This window comes from Penicillium hispanicum (assembly GCF_028827665.1).
Source record: "Penicillium hispanicum strain IBT 35686 chromosome Unknown utg000006l_segment0_segment0, whole genome shotgun sequence".
Classification (NCBI taxonomy): domain Eukaryota; kingdom Fungi; phylum Ascomycota; class Eurotiomycetes; order Eurotiales; family Aspergillaceae; genus Penicillium; species Penicillium hispanicum.
Window position 1 is genome coordinate 2991303 of NW_026623198.1, and position 26054 is coordinate 3017356.

The 26054-nt window shown below is 52.7% G+C and overlaps 9 protein-coding genes across 9 annotated transcripts; 6 read left to right on the plus strand and 3 right to left on the minus strand.

The window, feature by feature from the left end:
• Positions 1 to 530: 530 nt before the first annotated feature.
• Positions 531 to 2866, plus strand: dus3 (tRNA dihydrouridine synthase DUS3; the record flags this gene model as incomplete). The annotated part of the gene is made up of 3 exons (XM_056946633.1): positions 531 to 739; positions 808 to 2724; positions 2782 to 2866. 3 exons carry the CDS (start codon positions 531 to 533, stop codon positions 2864 to 2866), a joined length of 2211 nt encoding a protein of 736 aa, XP_056798632.1.
• Positions 2867 to 3306: 440 nt separating this feature from the next.
• N7459_007466 (putative BAP31 domain protein) lies at positions 3307 to 4239 on the plus strand (the record flags this gene model as incomplete). Its single annotated transcript, XM_056946634.1, has 4 exons — positions 3307 to 3327; positions 3507 to 3641; positions 3694 to 3797; positions 3858 to 4239. The coding sequence occupies 4 exons, from the start codon at positions 3307 to 3309 to the stop codon at positions 4237 to 4239; spliced, it is 642 nt and encodes a 213-aa protein (XP_056798633.1).
• A 550-nt stretch (positions 4240 to 4789) lies between these two features.
• mdm12 (ERMES complex subunit MDM12) lies at positions 4790 to 6091 on the minus strand (the record flags this gene model as incomplete). Its single annotated transcript, XM_056946635.1, has 1 exon — positions 4790 to 6091. One exon carries the CDS (start codon positions 6089 to 6091, stop codon positions 4790 to 4792), a length of 1302 nt encoding a protein of 433 aa, XP_056798634.1.
• Positions 6092 to 7302: 1211 nt separating this feature from the next.
• Positions 7303 to 9725, minus strand: N7459_007468 (uncharacterized protein; the record flags this gene model as incomplete). The annotated part of the gene is made up of 3 exons (XM_056946636.1): positions 7303 to 7845; positions 7891 to 9642; positions 9696 to 9725. The coding sequence occupies 3 exons, from the start codon at positions 9723 to 9725 to the stop codon at positions 7303 to 7305; spliced, it is 2325 nt and encodes a 774-aa protein (XP_056798635.1).
• A 92-nt stretch (positions 9726 to 9817) lies between these two features.
• On the plus strand, positions 9818 to 10470 carry N7459_007469 (uncharacterized protein; the record flags this gene model as incomplete). The annotated part of the gene is made up of 2 exons (XM_056946637.1): positions 9818 to 9912; positions 9954 to 10470. 2 exons carry the CDS (start codon positions 9818 to 9820, stop codon positions 10468 to 10470), a joined length of 612 nt encoding a protein of 203 aa, XP_056798636.1.
• A 6474-nt stretch (positions 10471 to 16944) lies between these two features.
• On the plus strand, positions 16945 to 17247 carry N7459_007470 (uncharacterized protein; the record flags this gene model as incomplete). The annotated part of the gene is made up of 1 exon (XM_056946638.1): positions 16945 to 17247. One exon carries the CDS (start codon positions 16945 to 16947, stop codon positions 17245 to 17247), a length of 303 nt encoding a protein of 100 aa, XP_056798637.1.
• Positions 17248 to 19120: 1873 nt separating this feature from the next.
• Positions 19121 to 19582, plus strand: N7459_007471 (uncharacterized protein; the record flags this gene model as incomplete). Its single annotated transcript, XM_056946639.1, has 1 exon — positions 19121 to 19582. The coding sequence occupies one exon, from the start codon at positions 19121 to 19123 to the stop codon at positions 19580 to 19582; it is 462 nt and encodes a 153-aa protein (XP_056798638.1).
• A 578-nt stretch (positions 19583 to 20160) lies between these two features.
• On the minus strand, positions 20161 to 20983 carry N7459_007472 (alpha/beta fold hydrolase; the record flags this gene model as incomplete). The annotated part of the gene is made up of 2 exons (XM_056946640.1): positions 20161 to 20508; positions 20567 to 20983. 2 exons carry the CDS (start codon positions 20981 to 20983, stop codon positions 20161 to 20163), a joined length of 765 nt encoding a protein of 254 aa, XP_056798639.1.
• A 2925-nt stretch (positions 20984 to 23908) lies between these two features.
• N7459_007473 (zinc-coordinating transcription factor SFP1) lies at positions 23909 to 25794 on the plus strand (the record flags this gene model as incomplete). The annotated part of the gene is made up of 3 exons (XM_056946641.1): positions 23909 to 24252; positions 24358 to 25423; positions 25483 to 25794. The coding sequence occupies 3 exons, from the start codon at positions 23909 to 23911 to the stop codon at positions 25792 to 25794; spliced, it is 1722 nt and encodes a 573-aa protein (XP_056798640.1).
• Between the last annotated feature and the right edge of the window lie 260 nt (positions 25795 to 26054).

The window sequence follows — 26054 nt, forward strand, 5'->3', positions numbered from 1 at the left end:
GCTGGGGGGCCAGGGGGAGAAAAGACGGTCAAGGAATCTGAAACGGGAGGATCTGAGGGGGGCGTCAAGGCTTCTTAAATAGTAGACCCGAGATTACTAGGGGAACAGATTACAATAGGGCCACTACCTGAATTACGGAGAGAAGCGCATCCAGAGGCTTATTACTTTGCTTCAAGATCCGTCAACTTTTTCGAACAGAAATATATCGGCGATTATACAAAGCATATAGAAAAACACCACAGACAGACCCCCAATGTAATGACTGGCGATGCGCTCTTATCGCGCGATCCCAGCTGACCCGATATGGAGTGCAGAATAGACCAATCAGAGCTCTGCATTCCCCACCAATCACAGTACTGATATCCCCAAGTACAAACGGTACAAACTCCTGCCCGCCGCCCGCAGCCAATGAATTTTTGATACAGATCGGCGCCCTCCAAAGGTCTTTTTTTTGTCTTTGATTAATCCTAAGGTCCTCCGGCCTAACCAAATTGATTGTTTCCAACACCGGGAATAATCTTTTTCCCAGAATGCCCAGCGACTCGGCCACAACCTTGGCGGCATCTTCGGAGGCCCACGGTACTACGCCGGAGATTGACATCTCTAAGCGCGATGCTGCCGATGGTGGCGCCAATGCTGGAGAGCCCCCCTCCAAAAAGGCACGACTGGAGGAGCAGTCAGAGACCAATCGCACGGATCGCCCCGCCAATGAAAGAGGCATTGCACCCATCAAGGCCGAGTATGCGTCGACCATTGCTTCATCTAGCATTGAAGTAGAACAAGCTAACGCTTTATTGGGAAATTAAGGTTCCGACTTCATCCAATATCCAGGCCCAGCCCGGAAACCAACAATGACGATGCGGCCGAAGCTGCTGGCCATGCCGATCGCGGAGATGACAACAAGGACAAGAAGGGCAAGAAAAAGAAGAAGCCCACAGGCCAAAACACCAACCGAAGCTTCGGCAGCTCCAGAGACGCAAAGGGCCTGTGTACGTCAAGAATGTTCGCCCCCGAGTTCTCTGCGACACAGTGCCAATTTGGTGAGAAGTGTCGTTTCGAGCACGACCTGCGGACCTACTTGAAGGAGCATAAGCGCGAGGACCTCACAACCTTCAACGGGGTGTGCCCGGTCTGGGAGACCCTTGGGAAATGCTATGTGGGATGGAAGTGCCGCCTAGTTGGCTCCCATTCGACCGAAAGAGAGAATGCGGATGGAAAGAAAGAACTCATCTTGTTGGAAGATGAAGAGCGCAAGGAGAAGGCCAAGCCGCGTACTCCATTCGCAACTCCCGAGGGAGTTGTCAACATTATCTCTAATGAGGACAAGATGTCACTTGCGCGGAAACGCGAGACAACTCCCCGTGCCAATGTGTACAATGATTGGCTCAATAAAACGTCCCAGGATCTTGAGAAGCAACTGCACGGTCGCCACCAAGACGAGGGAGAGGATGCTAAGACCGATGGCGATACTGAGAAGGCTAAAGAGGGCTCGGAGGCCCTGGAAGAACTTCGGGCGCAATTTACTGAGCCACCTTTTCTGCCATCTGAGAAGCGGCGCATCTACTTTGGACCCGAGACACCGACCCTTGCGCCTTTGACCACACAGGGAAATATGCCCTTCCGCAGGCTTTGCACGGATCTTGGCGCCCAGTTCACCTACTCTGAGATGGCAATGAGCATGCCTCTAATCCAGGGTGCGAAGTCTGAGTGGACCCTGCTAAAGGCTCACGAATCGGAAATGCTTCCTCCTTCCGTCACTCCAGGGAGCAATATCGTGCAGGGCTATGATAACGCCAAGGATTTCAAGTTTGGAGCTCAAATCGCCGCCAACAAACCGTGGCAGGCCCTTAAGGCAACAGAGGTTCTTTCGAAGTTCACGCCCCACCTGCGGGTCATTGACCTGAACTGCGGTTGCCCTATTGAGCTTGTCTTCCGTGATGGTGCTGGTTCTGCTCTCCTGGACCATCATTCCAAACTGGAGAAGATCATTCGCGGTATGAATGCCGTCTCGCAGGAGATCCCTATTACCGTCAAGATTCGTATGGGAACCAGGGATAATCATCCTAATGCGTTGAGGCTTACTGAGCGCCTTGTCCTGGGTGGCTACGAATCCAGCATCTTGAATGTGGGTCCTCCGGGAGCTGCAGCCATCACACTCCATGGGCGAAGCAGACAGCAGAGATATACAAGGCAGGCAGATTGGGGATATATCGCGGACTGCGCGGCCCTCATTAAGCGTTTAAACGAGAAGAAGAACGAGATCACCGACACCATCCACGAACCCGATGCCCGGTACCAGCCGAACGGGGGCAAGACTTATTTCCTTGGGAATGGCGACTGCTTCTCACACGTTGACTACAATGATCACATCCAGAACGCTGGTGTGGATTCCGTTATGCTGGGACGCGGGGCTTTGATCAAGCCGTGGGTCTTCGAAGAGATCCAGGCCGGTCAGTATCTCGACAAATCCGCATCAGAGCGTCTGGGCTTAGTCGAAAAGTTCGCCAAATACGGCCTCGAGGCTTGGGGATCTGACGAGATTGGGGTCGGCACCACTCGGCGCTTCCTGCTGGAGTGGCTGAGCTTTGCCTATCGATATGTCCCAATCGGTCTGCTAGAGTATCTTCCTCCGCGGCTCAACCACCGGCCGCCTGCCTGGCGTGGTCGCAATGACTTGGAAACTCTTATGGGAAGCGGTAACTATAAGGACTGGATCAAGATCACGTAAGTTTTATTTCGGCAACCTTGGAGGTTCTGAAACATTCTAATCTTTCTTTGTAGCGAAATGTTCCTCGGTCCTGCGCACCCGGATTTCAAGTTCGAGCCCAAACACAAGTCCAATGCCTACGAGGAGGCCGAGGGCTAAGTTGACACTACCCTCACCAAATATATCAAGATGTCAAATGATAAAAATGTAAATAATGAATGCATAACCATTCTCAATCACATCTCCCCATATAGGATCCGAAGTACATATATATACAGGTGACAGCTCGCCCGTGATGTCACGTGGCAGCCAGGTGATGACGTCTTTCCCCCGAGGCAGGAAAACCTCCCCATAAAAGATCACCGCAAACCCGCACACCTACCGGCGGGCCCTCAATTCCCTCTGCTGCCTGATCTGACCACGTCTGCCTCGTCGTCCCCGAAGATCCCATCTTCATAGCCTCCCCCGCTCGGTTTTCTGCCCGGCTACAATTTGTTTACTCAAGCCAGCTTGCACCGGAGCTCTCGATTCCCCCACCCCCCTTTTGACCAACACGAATAGCACTCTTGAGCGTCGTTGTACTTAACAAACCCGGCAAGATGACTCTCTACTACAGCCTTGTACGTTCTCCCTCTCGATGTTCCGACTCTTCTATCTTTATCGTCCGACCGACCCAGTCTAGAGTGGTGGCAGCCTAAGCAGCCGACTGCCAGCTCACCTCAATGTCTTCACTTGGAGCTTTCCTCGAAGCACTGTTAGTGATTTATCACAAGCTGACATGAACACTTGACGTCAATAGGTCTTCCTGCTTCTGGTGTTCGAGATGGCAGTCTTTCTGGCCCTCATCATCCCTCTGCCGTTCACGATCAAGCGCAAGCTGTTCGCCTTCATCTCGGAGAGTCCCATTATAGCAAAGCTCCAGTATGGCCTGAAGGTATTACGAGATGCCCCAATGCGTATTGCGGAGCCCAGTTGACCCATGTCAGATCACATTTATCTTCATCCTCATTTTGTTCATCGACAGCGTCAACCGTGTGTACCGGGTGCAGCAGGAGCTGGCAGCCTTCTCCAAGGATGGCGCTGGTGTGGGGTAAGTGCTCACTTATGAATCCAATGTATCCAATAGAGCTAATTCTTCTTTCTATTATAGAGCCGCCCACCTCGGCACTGACCGCATGGAGGTGCAAGCCCGCAAGTTCTACTCGCAGCGCAACATGTATCTTTGCGGCTTCACTCTGTTCCTCTCTCTGATCCTCAACCGCACCTACATCATGATCCTCGAGGTCCTCCGTCTCGAGGACCGCGTCAAGCTGCTCGAGGGTGACAAGAAGGCCGGCGGCAAGGACTCTGCTCGTGTCGCCGAGGCTGGCTCTGCGGGCGAGATTGGCCGTCTAAAGAAGGAGCTCGAGGCCAAGGACCGTGACATCGAGACTCTCAAGAAGCAGTGCGAGGGCTTGACCCGCGAGTACCACAAGCTCGGTGACGAAGTCTCCTCCGGCAAGGGTGACAACAACGACAAAAAGGACATGTAAAGTGCCCTATCATTTTGTCTAGGCCTGGAGATCGAATTCGAGCTATGTGATTCATTTTGCAGCTTTCCGGGCTGGAATGCCAATTTTCAATACGAGCACATTCCCTCACTTGTCTATCTCCACTAGAGAGATGCCCCAGCTTGCATATGCTCTTTGTCGAACAATTACACGCCTGGCATCTCCTTCCTCTCCCTCCTGGAGACTGGCTCGGTGTTCATAAATCTCTTCTACTAGGGCTGCTACTTGCTATCCCCGCTATAGGGAGAATCAAGAGATTTGGCTCGTCGTCTCCCTTTTCTCGAGCAGATATTGTCAAGGGAACTAAAACGGAATCATGGTTACACAGTACTTGTTCCGGCAGCACTTGTTATCTTTCTTATTGTTGATGTCTTTTTTTACTTGGACGAGCAGATCTTGCACGTGAAGATAGGGCTCTCGGGTCATAAGTCATAAAACCATCACATTGTCAAAAATCATGGCATTCGTATTCGTAATTCGTAATTGTACACAAGATTGCTGGTTCCAGGCAGATATAGTAAGAGACTGGCGATTAGATCAGGAAAGTCCAGAAGCTGGGGTAAACCAGTTCCTCTTCGAAGATGCGGCGCACTTGGGCGAGCACGAAGCGCTCCACCTTGCCGACATTCTTCAAGACCTGCTTGCCGTCCTCCTTGCGGCCGATCTCGCTTTCTACCCGGATCTCCTGCAGCAAACCACCCTGACGCATCTGGTCTCCGCCAGATCGGGGACGACCATCCTCACTCGGGTTTTGACTTCCCTGACTCTGCTCGGACACGAGTAGCGCATCCGCGTCTTCGGGGGACAAGAAGCAGAAATTGACGCGTTTGCGTATATATGCGACCACCGCAACGCCGTCAAAGGTGATGCCGGTTACGTTGAGCTTGAGCGGGAGACCCACGAAGCTGGGCATTGGATAATCCAGCAGGATCTCAGCCGTTAGAGACAAGCGCACATCTCCAGTGTATTTCGCATGGCACAACACCTGGAAATCCTCGGGGCGACGTTCGCGCAGGCGGGGTGGGATTGGAGCAGAAGGGTCAATGGCCGGTTCTATTGATGGCTGCGGCACATCCGGATTGCCACTGTTACGATTCGACCCGCTGCTGCCTGTGTGGCCAAGGGAGGGGTGAGTGGGGACAGTGTTAGCCGTTGAAGGCCGCGAAGCGGAATTGGTGGTATCGATATCTGCGTCTGCGCGTTGGGCCGGAACAGGGTGCGCTGGACGTGGTCGACCAGCTGCCATGCCTGAGTCGGACCAACCGCTTGCAAAGTGTGTCCCGCCTGCTACTGCTGCAAGGGGGGTCTGGGCTCCCGAAAGACCACCTAGCGACATCAAGTGGTAACCAAGTGTGGATGTTCCTCCAGGAATGCCAGGAGTGCCGGCCCGGGGCAGGAAATGCGGGTTCAGGTGGTCGCTGAGGGGTAAGGCGGAGCGAAGTGCAGAAGGCTGGAATTCCTCGCCAGGGTAAGGGTGGTGGCTGAGGCTGTGAGGGCCATGAGCGGCATGGTTCGACAGGATTTCATCTTCGTAGGGAGACTCGTGCAGGTCTGAATGGTGGCCGGCTGACCATTGATCGGGGAGTTCTTCGGAGGTCGCTGAAGCGTCGTCATCGTCTTCTTCGTAGAAATCCTCGAACGGTTCGCAGAAATCCTTGATCTCAAGATCTGGGGCGACGGTGCCAAATTCGAATGAATGGCACTGGACGGAGCGGATGAAGCGTGGCAGAGGCACCTGTTGGAACTTGTCGTGGACAAAGGAGCGGATGCGCTCCGCTAGAGCCTCACCGTCCGGGCCAGAGGTGGCCGCTGCCCAGTCGACTTCGATTGACATCACATGTGCAACGCGAAGCTCTGCTTCGCCAGGTTCGTTTCATTAAACGCGAAAGGAAGCGAAGCACCCCGGGAAAACGCCTGTTAACGCGGGAGCACGTGACCCGTCAACGACATGGGAGAGATTCGGCAAAAGAAACCTAGGCAAGAACAAATCTTTTCCTCTACTCTGACCAGTTCAGTTTGTTGACTCGATCTGTTCACCATTTTAGTAAATAACCTAGGAAATGTGATGACGACTACTGGTGCTACCCTCTGGTCACCCGGATGAGCAACCGACTAGTTAAAAATAACGTTTACCTCATACAATATTCAGATATTCTTTCATGCCATTGCTCCAATATTCAGCGTAACAAATATAGAGCACGATGATATAACTCTATAATGGTGGATCGTTCACTCAGGTGGCCAGCGGTATAATTGGGATCGAATGTATTCGTGAATAGAGGACTGGCGTTGAAACCATCTAGGAGACAATGATCAAAAGGGAGCACCCGCCAGATAGGATATATGGAGTGGGGAAGCATCAGAATGGAACTGCAGATCTATTCCAGTTTACACCCAGAAGAAGGGCAACCTGCGTGCAGTTAGATACCTCCTCTTCTTTCCTCTCTAAGGATTGGTTCATCGAATCCATTCTTCTATATCATTCCTTGTCTGGTCCAACCACCCGTAACATAAAGGCGGTTTGGTTTAAAACAAGCAGTTTACAATAATAGACGGCGGGGTAGGTGTGCAGCTTGTTACATGTGCAGCTCGTTTACCGAATATCTTAGTTTAGTAATTAGTTAATTTAATTATGCTGTCTGTCTTCTTCCAAGGAGAACGTCTTTTCACTGGCAAGGAACGGTCTCTAGCAATGTACTATTAGTTCTCTTAGTTGGCTTGTTTCAAACGAGTATAAAGAGCTACTATGATGTTGCTAATAGCATTTTGGCGAGTGGCCCAGCGAGCGCCTAAGCTACTGCTGTGGCCCAAAAGAAAATAAGCTCTACGAGAAGAGCACAAAAAGAAGCCGAGATGGCAAGACGTATATTTTCTCGGTCTGAAAAACAAGAAGCCCCGGTGGGAGAGGAGAAAGAGAGAGTAAGCCCGTTAGGTGAACTATCTACCAAGCATCCAAAACGGGAAAAGTTGAGGCCCGAAGCAGCCACTGACCCTACAGCCATGAACACGACCTTGGGAACCACAATCAATACACGCAAATGCCATTTATCCCCAGGTGCCGCCGCCGGCCCTGCCACCCTTGCGCTGCGCCGAAAGCCGCCAGTCGTTCTCGCCAACAAACTTGTTGTGCAAGGGCTGTATGCGCTCTTGCTTCCGTCGTTTCGACAAGGTACCGTCCATTCCGGCCACCTTGAAGAAGGTGGGCGCTGCCTCGACAAGCCACTTTGGCTCGATGCTTGTGGTCCAGCGCATGTACTCGCGTGTTGTGAGCACAAGTTCGTGATAAACCACCCACTCGGCGTGTTTCCCAAACAGCGCCGACGATGGATGCAGGTAGACTGGAGTGCTCTCGATGAGGGTCTTGTAACCACCAGCGCCAGCCTCGGTCTCCTTCCTTGCTGTATGGCGAAAGTAGCCGGCGCACAAGGCTCGGCGCACATGCTCCGTCTTAGGCCCACACGAGATGACTGGGTGATGGCCCCGCTCCATAATCTTGACGAGCTGTTCCCGTACGTCCTTGGCCCGTTTCATCGACCGTACCTGGATGAAATTTTCGAAGCACCAAGCGCTCGAATAGGCATTCTGCTTCTACGAGTTGTATATGTTAAGCAGTGTCAGATGGTCGCCGTGTACGTCGTGGAACTTGGCCTTTTTCTGGTCTGCCTGTGCCTGCTTTTCCTTCGGCCGGTAGAAGACATTGGCCAAATTGAGCATGGCCACAATAGAAAGCATTTCGTCTGAACAGTTTAGTTCTATTGCGGCGAGCAGTACCTTGGCAAGTGACGGCTCCATAGGAAAGCTGGTCATTTTGCGACCTAGACGCGTCAGCAGTCCCTCGTCATCGAGCGCACCCAGCGCATATAGCTCCTCAAGAGCGGTCAATGTCGTGTTGATAGGCGGCGGGTCCATAAAGTCAAAATGTAAAAGATCGTTGATGCCCATTGCCTTAAGCATAAGGATTGTCATAGATAGGTTTTGGCGTTGAATATCGGGTATTGTTGTTGGTAACATCTCCGACTGGTACGCTGCTCCTGTGTATAACCTATAGCATTTACCTGGCCCGGTTCGACCGGCTCGGCCAGCTCGTTGCTTGGCTTGTGCTTGCGAGATAGGCGTGACTATAAGCGAATCCATACCAAGCTTCGGGTCATACGCATTTTGCTTGACAAAGCCTGGATCGATGACATAATAAATATCATCAATAGTAATGGATGTTTCAGCAATATTGGTGGCGATAATGACCTTTCGACTACCAGGAGGTGCTGCGTCGAAGATACGGCTCTGCATCTCGGTGGGCAATGCGGAATAAACGGGAAGGATAATCAGCTCTGGAACGCTTGACCCTAAAGCCTTCATCCGTTCATATAAGATCTCACAGGACGTATCGATTTCCTCTTGTCCTGTTAAGAACAAAAGAATATCGCCAGCTGGTTCTGTAAGGTGTATTTGCATAACCGTAATCAGAGCAGCATCAAGATAATCTGACTCGGGTTCCCGCGAGTACATTATTTCAACTGGAAATATGCGCCCTGGGATACTGAAGATTGGAGCGCCGCCAAAGTAGGTTGAGAACTTCTCAGCGTCAAGGGTAGCAGATGTCACAATCACTTTTAGGTCCGACCGATTTTTTAACGTCTTCTTCAGGAGCGCAAAGAGGACGTCCGTGGCAATAGTCCGCTCATGTGCCTCATCAAGCATAATAACAGAGTACCTTTTAAGATCTGGGTCTTGTAAGATCTCGCGCTGGAGCATGCCATCTGTCATATATTTGATCTTAGTAGCCGGACTAGTGCATTCCTCGAATCGCATTGAATACCCTACTTCCTCGCCTAGAATGCAACCAACCTCCTCGGCTACACGTTTGGCTACCGACATGGCAGCCACGCGGCGAGGTTGAGTGCATCCAATCATCCCAGTGTTAGTGAAACCTGCTTCGGCCAGGTACTGCGTTGTCTGTGTCGTTTTGCCAGAGCCTGTCTCGCCAACAACAATGAGAATCTGATGCTGCCGTACGGCCTCAATCAGGGAATCGCGGAAGTTGAAGATTGGAAGAGATTCTCGCTGCTGCTTCATTGTCATCTTCTTATTGTTCCCCCTTCCATATGACTGGTCTTTCGGTTGGACCGCACGTTTCCACTCCGGAATAACATCAGATTTTGCGTTGTTGACTTTGGCGCTTCTCAGATCGCTGGCAAATTTGCGCTGATTTGGGTCCACCATTGGATCGTTCCACTGAGCTGAGAGATCGATGTTCATCTCATTATCGGCGGCTGCTTCCACCTCCTGTTGTCGCAGCTCCTTTCTCTCTTTGCCTAGAATAGTACTAGAGATAGCTGCCCGATTCAGCGATCCGTCGGGAGCCTTGACTACGCGGATGGGTGAGAGCTCGAGAGACTGTTTCGTTTGGCCAACAAGGAAGGGTGGCTATCCTCTCTGACCTCGATGTCGAAGTCTTGTTCCAGATTCATCTCGTGGTCTGGAGGACCTGCAAAGCCCCTTGGCCAGGCTGACGACCGCTTGAGCACATCGGACTCACTATCTGAACACCCAAGCAGCAGCAATGTTGGACGCTCGGAACGTGCACTACGCCAATACGAAGATGAGGCCATTCGAAGACGACGTTTCATCTACCGCCATAATCTCTACTCTCTCCATGTGGGTTCGAATTCCCGACAACCTGCAAGCTCAAGATATAGGGAGCGGTCTCCACAGCTTTTCATGACAGACCCCGAGCTCGTATCTCGAGCCAGAATGTGGCTATGCCGCGAGCTGCGCGTGTTCGGATTTCTCCATACAAACGACGACCCGCCACAAGACTATGATTCCAACCGCAGACCCAGACCCAGTAAGGCAGAGTTCTTGCATGAGTACATCATCGCCATTCTTAAGACAATCGACATTCAAGGTAGTGCCGGCCTGGCTGAGGACATGATCCAGGGGTTTCTTGGTCGGAGGAACACCCGGCTCGTTCTACACGAGCTGAAGGCTTGGCTCAGGAGCCCTTACCGGTGGTTGAGTGCATGGGACCGTGCTGTCCAATATAGTAATGGGAATACCCTGCCCCGGGCGTCACAGGATTTAGTGAGGGAATCAGGATCCACTACATCAATATATCCGGACCGCTACGCCCCTGCCCGAAGGACTGAGCAGCCAGCAGCTTTCCGATACGAACCCTATAATCGACGGCCTCCGCGCGAGGGTCGAGTAGGCTGAATTGCCACGCGTTATAATGGAATCCATTTTTAGTGGCAGTTCCCGTCGTGAATATTTATTGGATTCGAACACACAATCTGCTGAATGAACGTTTGTGAATATATTCGCATTTATGGCCAAGATCCGTTGTTGTATGACCATCACAGGGGAAGATATACTACTAGATAAGATTTGGCAAAAGAAGTGTGTTTATTCTAAAATATACTAGACGTGTTTCAATACAAAGAGATTATACAAGGAATAGACCAGATTCGTGAGCACCGTAGTTCTCCAAGTCCTACGCGTACGTAAGATATATGCCGAGCAAAAATGGCACCCTAATGCCCGCTTAGGACATCATAGGAGATCGACAAACTGGGATCGCTCGTTCTTGCTGATGCATTGATCCTCTGTTAGTTTGTAATCCCTGATCTCAAAGCCTCTGTAGATCAAACGATTTTCTGAAGCAGAATTAATCTAGTTATATAATATCATAGTTAGGAGCGCCAAGACCAGCAAAACATCTCGAACCTCTCTACATTGAAATTCTATTATTGATTTCTCAAAGATATGTAGAGTTATATTTGCCTGCATACATGTCCACATAGGTAGCCACACGACTGGAAGTAGCTATTGCAGGGGTAATGCAGAACCTTTATTGGGACGCTGTATCAGTATGAAGCCCGTATAGATCATGCGATATCCATCCATGGATGGATCCATAGATGGATATAAGATGTATTATATAATACTAATCTTTGCTAAGAAAACCCCCTAGTTCAAACCCCCTATAAATTGAATGTTTTTGGCAGCCTGAATTATTCGAATTTAACGAGGGATTACTGTATACCAACCGGAGATGATCGAGAGTTGCTTTGGCTTGTCATTGTTTGATTATTTTCTCGTACAGCGTTTCGACGTTGCTCCCAGCATGGCGGTTCGCCCGCTTCGCCCAAGTCCGGTTCCGGTCATAGCGATCGTTCAGCTATTGGCATTTAGCGTCTTGGGGGTACGAACAAGAAAACACAGGTTGGGGCCGAGCAGACATAGGATTTCCCAGGGAGCAAGCAAGATATGCCATTGCTAATAACTGTTTTTTTTTTCAGAGCCACGTACACATCACGTTCCCCAGATTAACCTCTTCTCTATTGTCCGGAATGCAGATCGAGGGGTTCAAAGACCCTTGGCCAGTAGGACCAGCGGATGAAATTCGGTGTCCCGGAGCCTATCTATGGCTCTCAGTCCGTCACAGCCTCCCCACCCTTCCTTTGGGACGGCCCGACATTGGCCCTGGCCTTATGGTGAGCATGCGCATAACTTGCTAATCACGCCTGATGGGTTTCAAGTTAGAAATGCCCCCCTCCGCTTCCTTTGGCTTGAAGGTGCCCTTTCATAGCGTGATTGCGGCCACACAGCCTGGACGCCCCCCCTGTCCCCCGAAAAATGCCAACGCGATGATCGCAGCTTCGGTTGAATTGCCCCTTCCAGCAGCGATAGCGACGGAAGCTCTCATCACAAGTATATCCTAGGATCCCCTTCCCTTCTATCAAGAAACCAGTCCTCTGATAAAGGTTGGGCACGCACGCCCCCTAAATCAGCTGATGCGAAGCCCATGCGGGCCTAATGCAACCAAGGAGTGTCTGTCCGCGGTTGGCAACCTATCAATACCCGGGGCTCCACAGCCGCGTTTATTATTGCCGGTCTATTCGTTCGATTGCAAGGCTGGTGACTCTGGTGTTATCCGGGAGGCTAGCAGATGCGCCAATGACCCTTCATCTCTCGCACGACCTTTCCCTTTTGGCATCTTTGCTTCGGCTCTGGCAAATATGCATCCTCTGTGCTGGCCACGACAAGGGTCTTGATGCTGCACCAGTCGTCGGAGATCCCCGGGGACATCGTTGTCGTCATGTTGTGTTGTGGGGAGGAAGCCCAACACTCCCTAGTGCGGTTGCTAGATGTTTCCATCAGTCTTTTCTCTTTGAAACGGCCTGCAACAGTAACGAGTCAGACATCTTCGGAATAACACACTTGATTACCAATCCAACCATGTTCTCCACGCGGCCAAAAGCCGCGCTGTGGATGTGCGATGAGCCTGGGCGTGTGAGCGTCCGATCGCCCCCATCGGCACTGCCGCCTGCATGAGATAGTTCCCCAGGAGAGCAACGTGGTCAACCCTGATGTTGTCCATGCATGCATGCATGGCTGTCTCAGATCCCCATTCCCGTCAGTGTGCGCTCGTCCCGAGGGAGGGGTCATGGAGCAGTTTCCGGGTGGCTCCTCGAATCATGGAGATCCAGGAAAAACTGGTCCTTGGGCCCTCCCATCAGATGAGCTTTCTCTTAATCTATAATTCGACATCTCTGTGTCCTCCCTTATCCCGCTATTACGTATTGAGCTTTCTAGAATAGCCGAGACCCCTGCACAATTGCCGTAGTGTGTATATTATTCCGCCTCTGCCCGCTCTATGTAAGCGCCAGCTCATGCGAGGCCCTATCCCTGACTATACAGTACGATCCCCTCCACCACCCCCACAGGAAATTTCCAGGTCTTGACCAATTTTCTGGACAGTTTACAGTCTTTGTATGGCGGGAGGCCTAGGAACCCGCCTGTTTCCAGCCATGATAAGCGCGAAGGATCGTAGCGAACCTTTTAGTTTCTTAGCCGGGTGGAATTACAAATCAACCAGGATTAAGAACAAAGACATTCGCGCCGATCTAGGGACTGTATTCGTCACCATCGGAGATTCCGGTTAACTTTGGGTTTGCAGCGAGAGCTCTCGAAGCGGGAGTACTAGGGCGAGGTAAGGGTATCTCCCATGTTCGAGAAAGATCAGAAGTGTCGTAATTGAAGATATGTGGCTAAGGACACAAGAGTATGAATTCAATGAAGGAACATGAAAAGCGAAATGAAGTGGTGCTTCTGACGCATCTCCAAGCCGAGATCGAAAGACGCGGCCCGGAGGGGCGAGGCAGAAAACCACCAGAGTGAAGAATGAAACAAAAAAAGGAAGAAAAAGAGCCCCGAAGTGTCAGACAACCGTCTAGGCTTCGCAATTAGAAGGAAAGGGAACAAATGAATGCCAATGGGATAAAATGCCGCCAAATGAATCGTGTAGAACGAGAAAGTCCAACGTATATCCTCCGTTTTGTTGAGAGAAGCAGATCGTGGCGATGGTCGCGGTCGAAAGCAATCATGGTTCCTGCTTCCGAAGGAACATCCTGGGGCCTAGGGCCGGGATGCGGGCTTGCTTCTCTAGGAACCGGTATTAGCGGGATCCTCTTCAAGCGAGCTAGTCGCGAGATGCACAAACCCACCAACCTAGTGCGAGAGCCTCTAGCCACCGTGTTGCGGGCAGTTGTATCCCTCTCGTCGACGGAAGTGCTCCTTCACGCCGTGGCAGGCGGGGGTGCCTCTCTTTGCACAGGGAACCACGTCGCCCTCCTGGCGGGTGCACCCGCACTTGTACAGGAAGATGTAGATGGAGCACATATTGATTGAGAAGGAGATTCGGATGGTGGTTGGCACAAGGGATAAATAGACCGGGAATGGGAGGGAGGTGGTGATTTGAATTGATCAATCTGATGAAGAACGAGAGAGGATGAATGGGCAGCTTTATAGCATTTAGCGCATCGAAGGGAGGAATGACTGCGCCGCTGTGCATCGCAGAGAAGATCAAAACGCCGTTCACGTCCAACGAGTATGAGCTTTCTCTCGGGCTTGCCGCAGGCGCTGTGCAGGGCAACTAGATGCGCCGTATGCATCTAATGACTTGGTTATCACAGGCGTGGTGACGAACAACCCGTAGAGACGCAGTATAGAGCGCAAACAAGGGAAGCATGCGCCGAAGAAGTCGACGCGGGTACCCTCCCCACGCCAACAGCAGGCTCGGTTGGCGGTTATGTGGATCATTAGAGGGTGGCGTCCCAGTGGGTTGCGCCTGCTGATCGGGGTGCTCTGCGCACACCAATGGTGAATATGGGGGCTGTATCAAGGCCCGTCGAACCGTTGATCCTCGCCGACCACCTCGACCCCGATTAGAGTTCTCCAGCTGCAGTGCGCACTTGACATCATTGTTGTCAGACGCCACGGCTCGTGTCCAAACACTGAACAGGGCGTCCCCCCTCTTCGCCAGATGGGGCCGCGCAGCGCATCAGCTCGGGGCCTGCGCAATGCGCCAGGCACAGAACTAAGCTCATCTGATAAATTCCACATGTCATTTCTGCTTGGCTCCCGCTCTTGGATGAGGTACTTGCCTCAGCCTTTGTGGTGGTAGACATGCAGTATTGGTTGAGGGCACGGCGAGTATCAAGCGGGAAGGGGACCATGCGTCCAGTCAGCCTGTGTCCAATAATTTTTCTCTTGCTAGACAGTGAGTAATAAATCCATGCCTTTACCTTGGGTCAATGTGTTATGAGGGCCAATCAAGAACACCACAAGCAACGAGCGTGCCGATTCCGAACCATGGAATCAAAGGGGCTGCCCGCCGGGATGGCAACTATGAGCCAAATCACGCCCGTAAACACAGGTATTGATCGCCTCATAGTCGTCATCCCACAGTCGTAAAAGGCGAACCCGCGGACAGGTTCGACGCGCTGCGATGGCGCAGTTGGTGATAGCAGCATGAGCCCCAGCAGAGCTGCAATGTGACGAGGCATTTTTTTTCACTAAGCTTCAAGTCTAGGCGAAGGGCAAAGCAGTTGATGATGGAGGCACAGAGCTGCGAGAGTGGGAAGAAGGAAGAGCAAGCTCAGTGTTGGCTGCAGAGGATGTGATAGAAGGCAATGGCGTTGTTTTTCAGCCTATTGCAAAAGTGCAGCGGGGCTACCGAAGAGAAGAAAGATTGATTCTGGACCTATGGATTGTTTCTAGGGGCGAGATGACTGGCGTAGAAGACTTCTGTTCGGGGTTGGCGCAGTAGCGCTGATATGGGGATCGATGCGGCTCAGGCGCCCGCGCCGGGAGATCGACTCCGGGCGAGTGACCCGCCGAGACTGGCGGCGGCAAAGTGTAGAGACTAGCCAGCGCCCAGGCATTCTCAGTCCCAGCTCCTGTTGGCGCTGTTGGTTTTTTTAGGGCGACCCATCGAAGAGGCGTTGGCTGCAATTGAGTGGAATCAGGAACAAAGAAACCATTCCGACGGGATCTTGCGCGCAGGACCGACAGAGCACGTGATGGTTCTTGTCGGGATCCGACGAAGTCATCTTCTCTCACGATGACTCCTTAATCTTCATTCCCATCCTATCCAGCGTAATCCGTCGTGGGCAGAGTCTTGCTATTCTTTATCTGGGATGTGACGAAACGACAACCTTGGCTTCCAATCTCACCCATTCCTTGTGCATATCCGTACCCCACACTGAAAAATAAACGGCCGAGTCAATCGGGGATTTTGGTTACAGAGATCTCATCACGTTCGAAAACCAAGGCGATTGCCCTTCTCCTGATGATGTCATTCACGGTACATTTTTCCACAGGGACGCAGGACTCGCAGTCGACAAGAGAAACAAATCGGCGCCATCAAGAGGTGCCCCCATGAGCGATGCGGACGCGGTCGGGATGATCTCAGGCCACAGCACCACGGACGAAACAGATCGGAGCGTGTGCGAGGTGGCCTCCGCACTTGAAACCAATGCACGGCGGATGCGTGGATAGACACCGCGGCCTGTGAAATGGCAGCGCTCTCGCACGCCAGCGCCTTGGCCCCTCATCCTGGCTGCGGATCTTCCGAGGTTTCTTTGACTTTCGGCTCGCAACGGGGGTTCCGCTCGGTGCCTGGGCGTGAGCAACACGTAAACTCAGCCCGGCGTGTATTGCGCAATTGTCAGGGGATGGCTGACCGGCCTGACGCCAAGCGGGTGCATATTTGCCATGAATCTTGGAGAATGACGATTGCCCCAGACCGACTCCTGTGTGTGACCCAAATACCGGAGCCAAGAAGAGGCGAAGCCGACGGATTGCAGAAAGGGAGACTACGAAAAGTCAATAGTGACGTCTTGGCCGCTCCGAAGGGAACTATCAGGGAGCTTGTACGGATGTACAGCCATGCTTCCTTCCCCCTTTCTTTCTTGGGCCAAGAAGCCAAGGCCCAAGACATGTGAGACTGGCCCAGCATGTTTGGGATGCTCCATGGCGATGCACTATCACCTATCTCCGTAGGATTATGGGCGATAATCGCGGGGGATTGGGGGGTCTGCATCTGCATGACTATCGGGTATCCACCTTCCCAAGATGTGCTGTGCTTGATCGACACGCTTTCGGCTTATCCTGCGCTGCGCTGGGCCCCTCCTTCTCTCTGAAGGTCCTTCTGTCCCCCGTGGATATAAAGTCGGCGTGTATTCGCCCGGGCTAGAATTCTTTTCACCTCTCAGTTCGCTTTCAACCGCTTATCTGCGCAAGCCAATCTCTCCAGTCCTCTATCTACCTGCCCAGGTCGCCCCTCCATCAACACCGCTCTTGATCTCAACCATCCCAACCTGCTCTCTGACAATCTCTGCCACAATGTACACCTACACTCCCACCCACCGCTTTCTCGTCCTCTCGGCTCCCGAGTCGGCACCTTTCCACCCGGGCAACAAGTTCCTGGTCTTGTCGCCCACGGAGTTTGGCCCGGATCCTCGAGTCTACGATGAGCAGCCTTTGACCGATTCCTCATCCGATCTCAGTTCTGAAATGGAGCTGCACCGCTCCAACAGTTCGTCTTCCACATCGTCGTCTGACTCGCGGTTCAATGACATCGCGGCCACTTTGCCCAAGGGCTTCCTCTACCTGGGCAACTCCCAGACCCGCCGGTCTTCTCAGTGATCGAAGCAATGCGATCGATTTCACTTTTTGCAACTTCATGACCATATTTTCTCACGACATCAGCGACCGATACATTTCATTTTTCTTTTGTCCACAAAGACCATCTGGTTCTCTTCTCGGTTTTTGTCTCTTTTTGATCGCATGTTTGGTCCAACCCCCAGAGATACCACACCCACTTGGGCTCACTCGGTGGCGACCCATCTGGAACGCAACAACAGGGTGGAACAGCAAGCAGGGGTGTTCGCGGCGCTATGTGATTTGGCCAACTCTTAGAGCATGTTGATACTCTTCTCCGGGCTGCGAAAGGCCCGCAGGCCAATTGACCGTCGACACAAGCTTCAGCCAATTTGCTTCATACTAGGAACGTACAGCATCGCCGTAGCTCTCCCATCCAGTCCAACACAGTAACCGAGGCGAGGGAGGCTCCCAAATACCTGCCAAGTGGTGCCAAGGTCCTGCTGATCCGCCAAGCCTTGTGCAGTTTGATAGACCCGTCTTGGCCGTGAGGCTGGGGGTTCCCGCTTGTCGCGGATCATGTTCCACACAGCCCAGTTATGCACGGCGAGTTGCACGCTGAACATCCTCTCGATCGCTATTTTGGGTGTGGCAAATCCTGCCAAGCCTCGCTATTGCCAATCCTCCTGGATCCCATTCGACCAAGTTCACCTCCTGTCTTTTCCGCTTGGCCCTTGACATTCCGCCCGGCGATGCGGAGGACGGACGACACGCCGACTATCCTCAGGAGATTGGACCACCCAGCTGGTCATTTGTGGCCCCCGGTGAGATCCTGGTGGAGCGCGAGCGACGGCCCCGGATCCCCTGAGAATCAGGCCCCAATACTACCCACTGCCCACCCCGCATGCCCGGTGAAGATCTGGAGTCATGATGAGCGGTCTTCTCTTACACTGTATCCATAGTTACTGGATCGATCTCATCGGTGAATTCGTCATCATCCAATCTGGTATCTATGCCCAATGAGATCTGATAGTGCCCGTCACACGTTGCTGTGCAGGGTTCGTGGGAGATGGCTACGCTTATCTCCGCCGCGGATTCCGGCGGGCGCCAATGCACGACGCCCGTGTGGGAGATGGCTGCGGACCTTGATTATGATCCAAGGCCTGTCGAGTCCTTCCATGTCTGCAGAGATAGCGACCTGTCGATTCGGCGGTGCGTTGTCGTGATGAATAATACGGCCTCGGTTGGCCTGCATGGGCCATTCGTGCCGACTTTCGGTGGATTTCATGACATGCTGACGGGTCAGACTGGCTTGGTACCTTTGTTCTAGACTTTCCAGATGCTACGTATGTCCTCGCTGTTCATATCTAGGGCCACACATCTGCAACGCGTTGCAGATGTCGCTGCCATCAGCTGGGCAGACTTGCATCGCTCAAATACGCTGTTTTACAGTAGGACTTTGTCGCCGCGTTTATTGCATCATTAGCTATTGTTCGTACTCCCAATGTGAATCCACTCTTCTTTCTCTTTCTCCTTGTATGAGTTTGCCTTTGTCTATATGGTAACATCTACACATATTGTCTGTTGTGGTCGAACATGAAGTGGCAGGAGTAAGAATATGCAGACCTATGGAATCGACGCCGAAAATAGCATTTTTCCACCTCGTAACTGGCACGGCCCATCTCCCTCGCCATCACTACTCTGCAACCACCAAATTCCTTCATAATCAACCCGTGCTTTCGCTCCTCGGGGATAGACATAGATAAAGCTTGACAACTGAGGATGTGGCCATGTGACATTCAAGGCTGCAACATCGCCTCCGTCCGCGTGTACGGGGAATGCATGCTCTGCAATCTCCATCTGTGTGCGCAACATCTGGGACCACATCACACCTGTCCAAGATGTCAAGTAGGTCACAATGCACGGTATCAGGGCTGTGCTGATGTCTGTCGAGGGGATGAAGCTGAGTACGATCCCGCCGCTAGGAAAGCTGAACACGATGAGATCACCAAACTGGAAAAAATCAACATTTCTACGAGCCTTAACTCTTCGGGAAGGTCTGATGAAATCGCTCGGTCCTTTCTTTTCCGCTGAAGACTACTTTCGCTCACATATCCAATTAATCCTGGATTGGTTTATTCGGCAAGAGTCGTACGTCCGTCGACTGGGCCGTGGATGCGTTTTTGATCCATCGTTTCTCCCGAACAACGTCTCGAAGGCCTGCTCTCAAAATCACCTCGACGACGGAAAGTTCTACTTGAAGCATGCCGACGGAAAGGGCATCACGGATGAGTTCCATTGGGAGACTTGGAAGGCCGATGCCTTGGAACACTACAAAAGTGATCGTCAACTCCAACAGGTGATCGAAATGTACAAATAGATTTACTGGTTTCTTCCCAAATGGCCTAGTAGAAAGATACCTAGATATACTATGTCGATAGAAATTGGAGAATATATCAGGATACCCAAGTTTTTGAAGGTTGTGTTCCAGTTCGGGGGATTTTCGGTTGAATCGTTTTGACCAAGCTTTTGTTTGTTTTCAACCAAGATCCAAGCCTCCTTTCTCCGTCCGCGAGGTGATGAGATAACCGTGGTTCAGTCTCGCCGCAGCCAATACCCGCCATTGGCCGAGTAGGACCAACAGGGCTCATCACTATTGGCTCGTGTGACAGCGATTTACTCCTTTCATGAATTTGCTTCTACGTAGGCGCATTAACAAATATACCTGATATAGGTATATATGAAAAGGGCCATGGATGTATGAAAATGGAGATTTCCACTGACGTGGATAGGATGGAAATGTCTCAAAGTAATTGTGAAGGGAATACAGATTAGCATCATTCTTCCAAGGTTCTGTATATTCACGCATATACTACAAGATATAAAACAATCAAAACCCCAAGTCTCCAGAAAATATGCACACACTTGCTATGCTCAAAAACAAAGAGACTTCATTCCTCAGTTCTGGCCGATAGCCATGCGAACCAAGCCAGCCGTTTCTTCCGGTCGAGTGGCCGCAGGGCAGTGCCCCGAGTCAATACTGAGCACCTGGACCTCGCGCCCACTGGCCTCTTCGATCCTCGCAATGGTCTTCCGCTGGAAATCAGGCGGCAAGGTACCATCCCGCTCGCAGAAGATGAAGGACACAGGCACATACTTGTAGGCCGCGAAGGTGAGCTTGTCGGCGAAGCTCTTGGTCGAGTGATCCGTGTACATCTTCGCCAGAGGCAGCGCCTCCTCGGGCGAGATGTCCGCAAAGTTGGCCTTGATCGCCTCGTCGCCGATTTTCATGATCATGTAGTCGCCCTAGATATGAAAATGAGAATCAGGTCGGAGAGCCTGCATGGGGAGGCGGGATGCTTACGTCCACAGTGATGAATTCATCCAGACTCAGGTCGACGGCGAGGTCGGCGGTGGAAAGACCTTCGGGTGGTACCACGGAGCTGATGAAGACGATGCGAATGATGCCGCCGGGCTGGCCGTTTGCGAGGCGATCTGATTTTAGGAGGCCCTTTGCGGACTCGTTGGCGACAACGCCGCCGTACGAATGGGGGAGCAGGACGATCTCTTTGCCTTCGTTGGCGAGGTTGGTGATCACCTCGCTGAAGTAGGCTGCATCGTCTTGCATAGTAGCAGCGGGCAGAGGGTCACGTCGACCGGCAGACTGGAGGGGTCCGACGATTGTTTCGAAGCCATAGGACCGGAGCTGTTCCGCGAGACCTTCATACTGGGCCGGAACGGAGAACGAGCCGGGGATGATGACGATAGTAGGCTTGGACATGATGGTTATGTTGCTGTGTTGCTGTGTCGTTTTGGGTGATGGCTTTCACACGTGGAATCGATCTGAAGGTTTGATTTCAAGACACTTGAGAGTGATGGATTGTCTGGTGAGAATGACTCTTCTTGGTCGACTGATGGTCGCCATTTATGTCCGCAACGCGCCACATCGTGATATGTAATAGCGAGGTTTATGTCGTGCCAGAAATTGTAAGCATTTGGCTTATACAAACATTGGCCTCAGGGTCTTGGAAGTCTCCGACACACGCGATCGCGAGATGTTTCCGGTGCGCCGTCGGCCCCGCTGGAATACGAATGAAATGTTTCCGATGCGGCGTGGAGTTCCCCCGTCAGGATCTGGCCCCCAACACCAACTGAATAATTCTGGGTGAGCATTGGTAATGCTGTTTGCCTTGTAGACTATCTCAATATATTTGGGCAGGATATGGATATTATAGTAGATATAATAATAGATCATAGATACATCGGTAGTATGGGTAGATGCCGTCTGGTATAGATGGCTGGTGTCCTGCTGCATTCCCACTTGGACCATGTTGAGGCGAGTCATGGTTGGACTCTGAGCAGGATTGATCCATCGTTGCATCTTTGATTGTTGCAACCACGGAGCCCGGCGAGAGTTGCTAGTTCCCCGTGCTGGCTGTCTTCCACCTAGGTATGCCACCAAGCGAAAGATCAAGGGGTCCAGAAATCGACCGAATTGAACACGAATGGTCTATACGAAGCACACCGGGATTAAACGTCACTGTATATGTATATACATAACTGTACTAAGTGTGAATCGATGATGAATCTCATAGCGTCCCTATTTACTCTGGAACGATCTCCTAAGACGATCGCCGAGTCAGAGACCATTTCGTTGGCTTTTCCCCCTGTTTTGGATTGCTACATCCACCATAGATGATTGGCCGATCCAAAAAGGGGAGGAAAGGGGGAACCGACAATTGGGTTGAAGCCAGTCCACATCATGAGTTCGACAGTGGAGGGAACCTTGCGCCCCGGCGTGCGATCTAGTCTCGGACCATCCCAGCAACTGTCTCCAGGGGCTGGGGAAATTTTCCACAACGGGTGTTACGCAGGAACTGGAGGGCCATCGTTGCAGAGCTGGTCGAGTCGAGGCGCCTACATTCCCGATCGAGGAAAGTCCGAAGAATTGCCGTGGGGAACCCGCGTGGCAAAGATGCCTTTGCAGCGAAGCGACGCTGCAGGCTATTCTTTGCGCACGAGCGGGGCAGACGGAGCCGCGCAGAGGTGTGGAAACCGCGGCGTCCAGGACATTCCAGGGCGAGGCGGATCCCGAGATCCCGAAGGTCCAATTTCCAATTTACCTGTATAGATACATCCATACAGGTAGGGCTCGAAGGGTTGAAGACTCCGGCGCTAATTGATTCGAAGGTTGAGCGAATGCTTCTGCCGCGTTTCTAGCGCCAAAGCCAAGACCCGTTGTCTCCCGACTGAAACTTTGCCTGAGTTCACTGCGGTCGCGCCACGTTGGACCGTTTCATTTGTCGGGGCATTGAGGTTCCGAGTGGTAGATGTGGAAGAGCGGTTGAGGAGATGCCGGAATAAAAGGGAGGATCGCGATGCAGACGCCGTGGCCGAATCCCTTTCGCTATCGCATTGGGGAAGCGTTGTAGGGAAATCCGCACCCCGACCCCCCTTGCCCCTTGCAGATGGACCCCAGATCAGATCAGATCTCGAGGATAGAGTGGTAGAGATAGTCCTTTTCTGCAGGTTTCAGTTTCGGTGCGCGACACATGCTCGGGTGAAGGGAGCGGTGGAGACTCGGTCTTCACGGAGGTGGATGATGATTCAACACTGTAGAGTACGAAGAACGGAGAGGATTACCTCCCTAGGTAAAATCCGGGAGGGTATTCTTTGCTCCGTGATAACCGTTTGTAGTTTGTAACTGCGTACATACAGTCAGTATCAGCCTTGGAAGTATCCAATCGCCCATTTCACCCCATTAGTCACCGCGGCACCGCCGTTTCCAGTCTGGCTTTGCGCACACCGATTATTAAAGAATAATTGCCCCCAATCGACCCAATGACCCATCATGACGTCCCATTCCCCCCCCTGCAGCGGTGTGTCGTGTCATCATCGCGGGATCGGCAGCCTGCACCTCCCGTCATCGACGCATTCCGTGCCATCTTATCGACCTTCCTTTGTCCCGACACCACGTCTCCCTTTCTCTCCTCCCCGAACAATCGCAATCAGACCGAATCCACGCTTCCCCAACCCCCAACCCCCGTCCCCGTGACCCCCCGTGACCTCCCCCGTGAGCGCCCATCACGTGTGGTAATACCGTTACCGCACTATGCCTAAAACGGCAAGGTTGCCTCCAGTCACGATACATACATTCTCCCGTAGTTGGTAGTTCGTAGTTGGAACCTCCTCGCCCACGACCTGTCCCTCCCCCCCTTGGTGCGACTCGCAGTGAAGACACCATCTCGACTGTCTTTCTCGATTCTCTGGACGACTCATCGACCCCCAGGGCGTGCTCATCGCCACCTCGTCAAGCCATACCGTTTGGCGGGTCCAGCAGAGCGGGACATCATCCGAGGGTGGACTCCTCGAACCCGCTCAAAACCGCCCATCCACCCAAAAAGTCCACTTCCATCGAGGGGCATTCAGACCTCTCGCCTCTCAAATCGCATTCCTTTCCTCCTCGATTTTCCTCTTCGTCCGCGATCACGCTTCATCGCGGGCCTCTGATTACCCTGTCACCTCAACCCCTCGGGTTTGGCGTGCTCTTCGCGCAGACCGGACAGGGACCAGGTTTTCCCAACATCCTTCGTCGAGAGTTCGGCCCGCACCCGGTGTGAGTTGCTTCTGCGCCGTCTCGTTCTTTTCTCTGTCGTCGGAAGGGGAAAAAAACATCAAGTCGCATTTTGGTCCTTCATCCTTCACGATGACTGGCGCTGCACCCATCGACATCGCCACTCGACAGTCGACCTCGGTCTCACCGCCGGGGCAACAGGCCTCGAATTTAACGTCGGCACTGCAGAGGGCTGGGACCGGCGAGCGCACCGGAAGTATATCGCATCATCCCAGCGGCGGGCTCGGGGTGTTCAAGGCCCCGCCGCCTCGGAAGGACTCGATCGGTGCCGCCACTGCACAATGGGGGAATGGCACGAAGCCCATTTCCATGTCCGGCTCCAACCGCGACAAGGGTCGCCGCGAGTCGCTTGCCGGGAGTTTGGTGGGCGGCATGAGCTGGGGAGGTGTCTCGGTCGGGAGTTGGATACGTGATGAGTGAGTTGAGACGGGAAACCCCATGCGGCCGCGGGCGCACAAGCCTGGGTGCGCAGCGGCTTGTCGCACGGCATCGAAGACTGACCAAAGAAATTTCCCATGTAGCATCATCATGACTGGCACGTCACCCTTTACTTCATTCCAGTCACCCTCTTTCCACTCCTCGTCATATCTCCCGAAACTGGAGGCCAACTTCATGCGGGACTTTTCCTGCTGCGGTGTGACGTTACCGACCCTCCATGACCTCTTGCAGCACTACGAAGAAGCCCATGCGACCAAATCGCCCAACCAAGGGCATCGCCCAAGCCAGGGTGAGAACCGGGCTGCCCTGGCGGCTGCCGCGATCGCACAGCAACAGAGCCAGCAGCATGGCAACCAAGGGCGCGGCCTGCAGCCGGATCGCACCCTGGACATGCAGCGCAAACTGGGACAGACTCAATCCTCGTCCCAGCATGTGGATCTAGACACGATCGACGACATGGAGTTGGACGAGCCCATGGGCGACGGAGATGCCCCGACTTCCCAGCTGTTCTCGCCCCAGTTACGGGAAACCGCCCAAGGCGGATTTGGCAACTCCAACCAGGGCCCGCAATTAAACCTGGGCATGCTTCCAAGCCACCAGGGCTTCAACACACCGTCACAACCCGGTACCCCGATCGGGTCTGGACGCCCCCTCTCCCTGCAGAACAATCCCACCGTCTCCTCGGTCAATACGCCCACTCTCATGGCCAACCCACTCCAAACCTCCCAGTTCCGACATACCCCCGATTCATCAGGACCCGGAACACCGGCCGAAATTGACGAGAGTGTGGTTGGCGGGTTTGGTGAACTCACAATGCAGAACAATGCCATGGGACAGAATCAGGGCCAATTCGGTCGTTTCACCGGTGGTAACAATGATATGGTGGATCTTTGCATCGACGAGCCGGCCAAGCGACTATTCAGCCCCAGCGGAGGTATGGGAACACCCAACGCGCATTTCAAACTCAGCGGAGCCCAGTATGGCCCCAACAGCGACATCGCCCGTCGGATACGCGAGCAGCAGCTTCTGGCCGGGGTTCCTGATACCACCTCCATTCTGCCTAATGAGGAGCCGAAGCCTTTCCGGTGCCCTGTCATCGGCTGTGAGAAAGCCTACAAGAATCAAAATGGGCTTAAATACCACAAAGCCGTGAGTCTCCGCATTCATTGCCATTCTTATGATATCAACTAACGTCGACAATCTTCTAGCACGGTCATAATAATCAACAACTGCACGACAATGCCGACGGCACTTTCTCGATCGTCAACCCAGAGACATCAGCACCTTATCCCGGTACCCTCGGCATGGAGAAGGAGAAGCCGTACCGCTGCGAGGTTTGCGGCAAGCGTTATAAGAATCTCAACGGTCTTAAATACCACAAGTCACACTCCCCACCCTGCAACCCCGATTTCCAGCTTGCAGGTCGCAATCTGAATCTTGGTGGCGGGGTCATGCAGGGACAGAACATCAACGTTGCCGGAGCTGGACTCCCTGGAATTGGCGAGGAGGGTCTCTTGTGAGCCTCACTATTTTACTCGTCACGCATAATACCCATTCCGTGCTCTCTGATGCGAACGACCTCGACGGCCTTTCTTGGGATTGATCAACTGCTCCCACACATGATGTCATGAATTGGTCTGGTGACAATGGAGTTTTCGATATTTGATTTCTAAATCTGGGGATTCCCGCCTGCGCCTTCTGCGTGTCTTATTGTCTGGACCCTCGATGCCACGCAACTGTAGTGGTATCATTCATATTCTTCATTTTTGTTCCTTTCTGT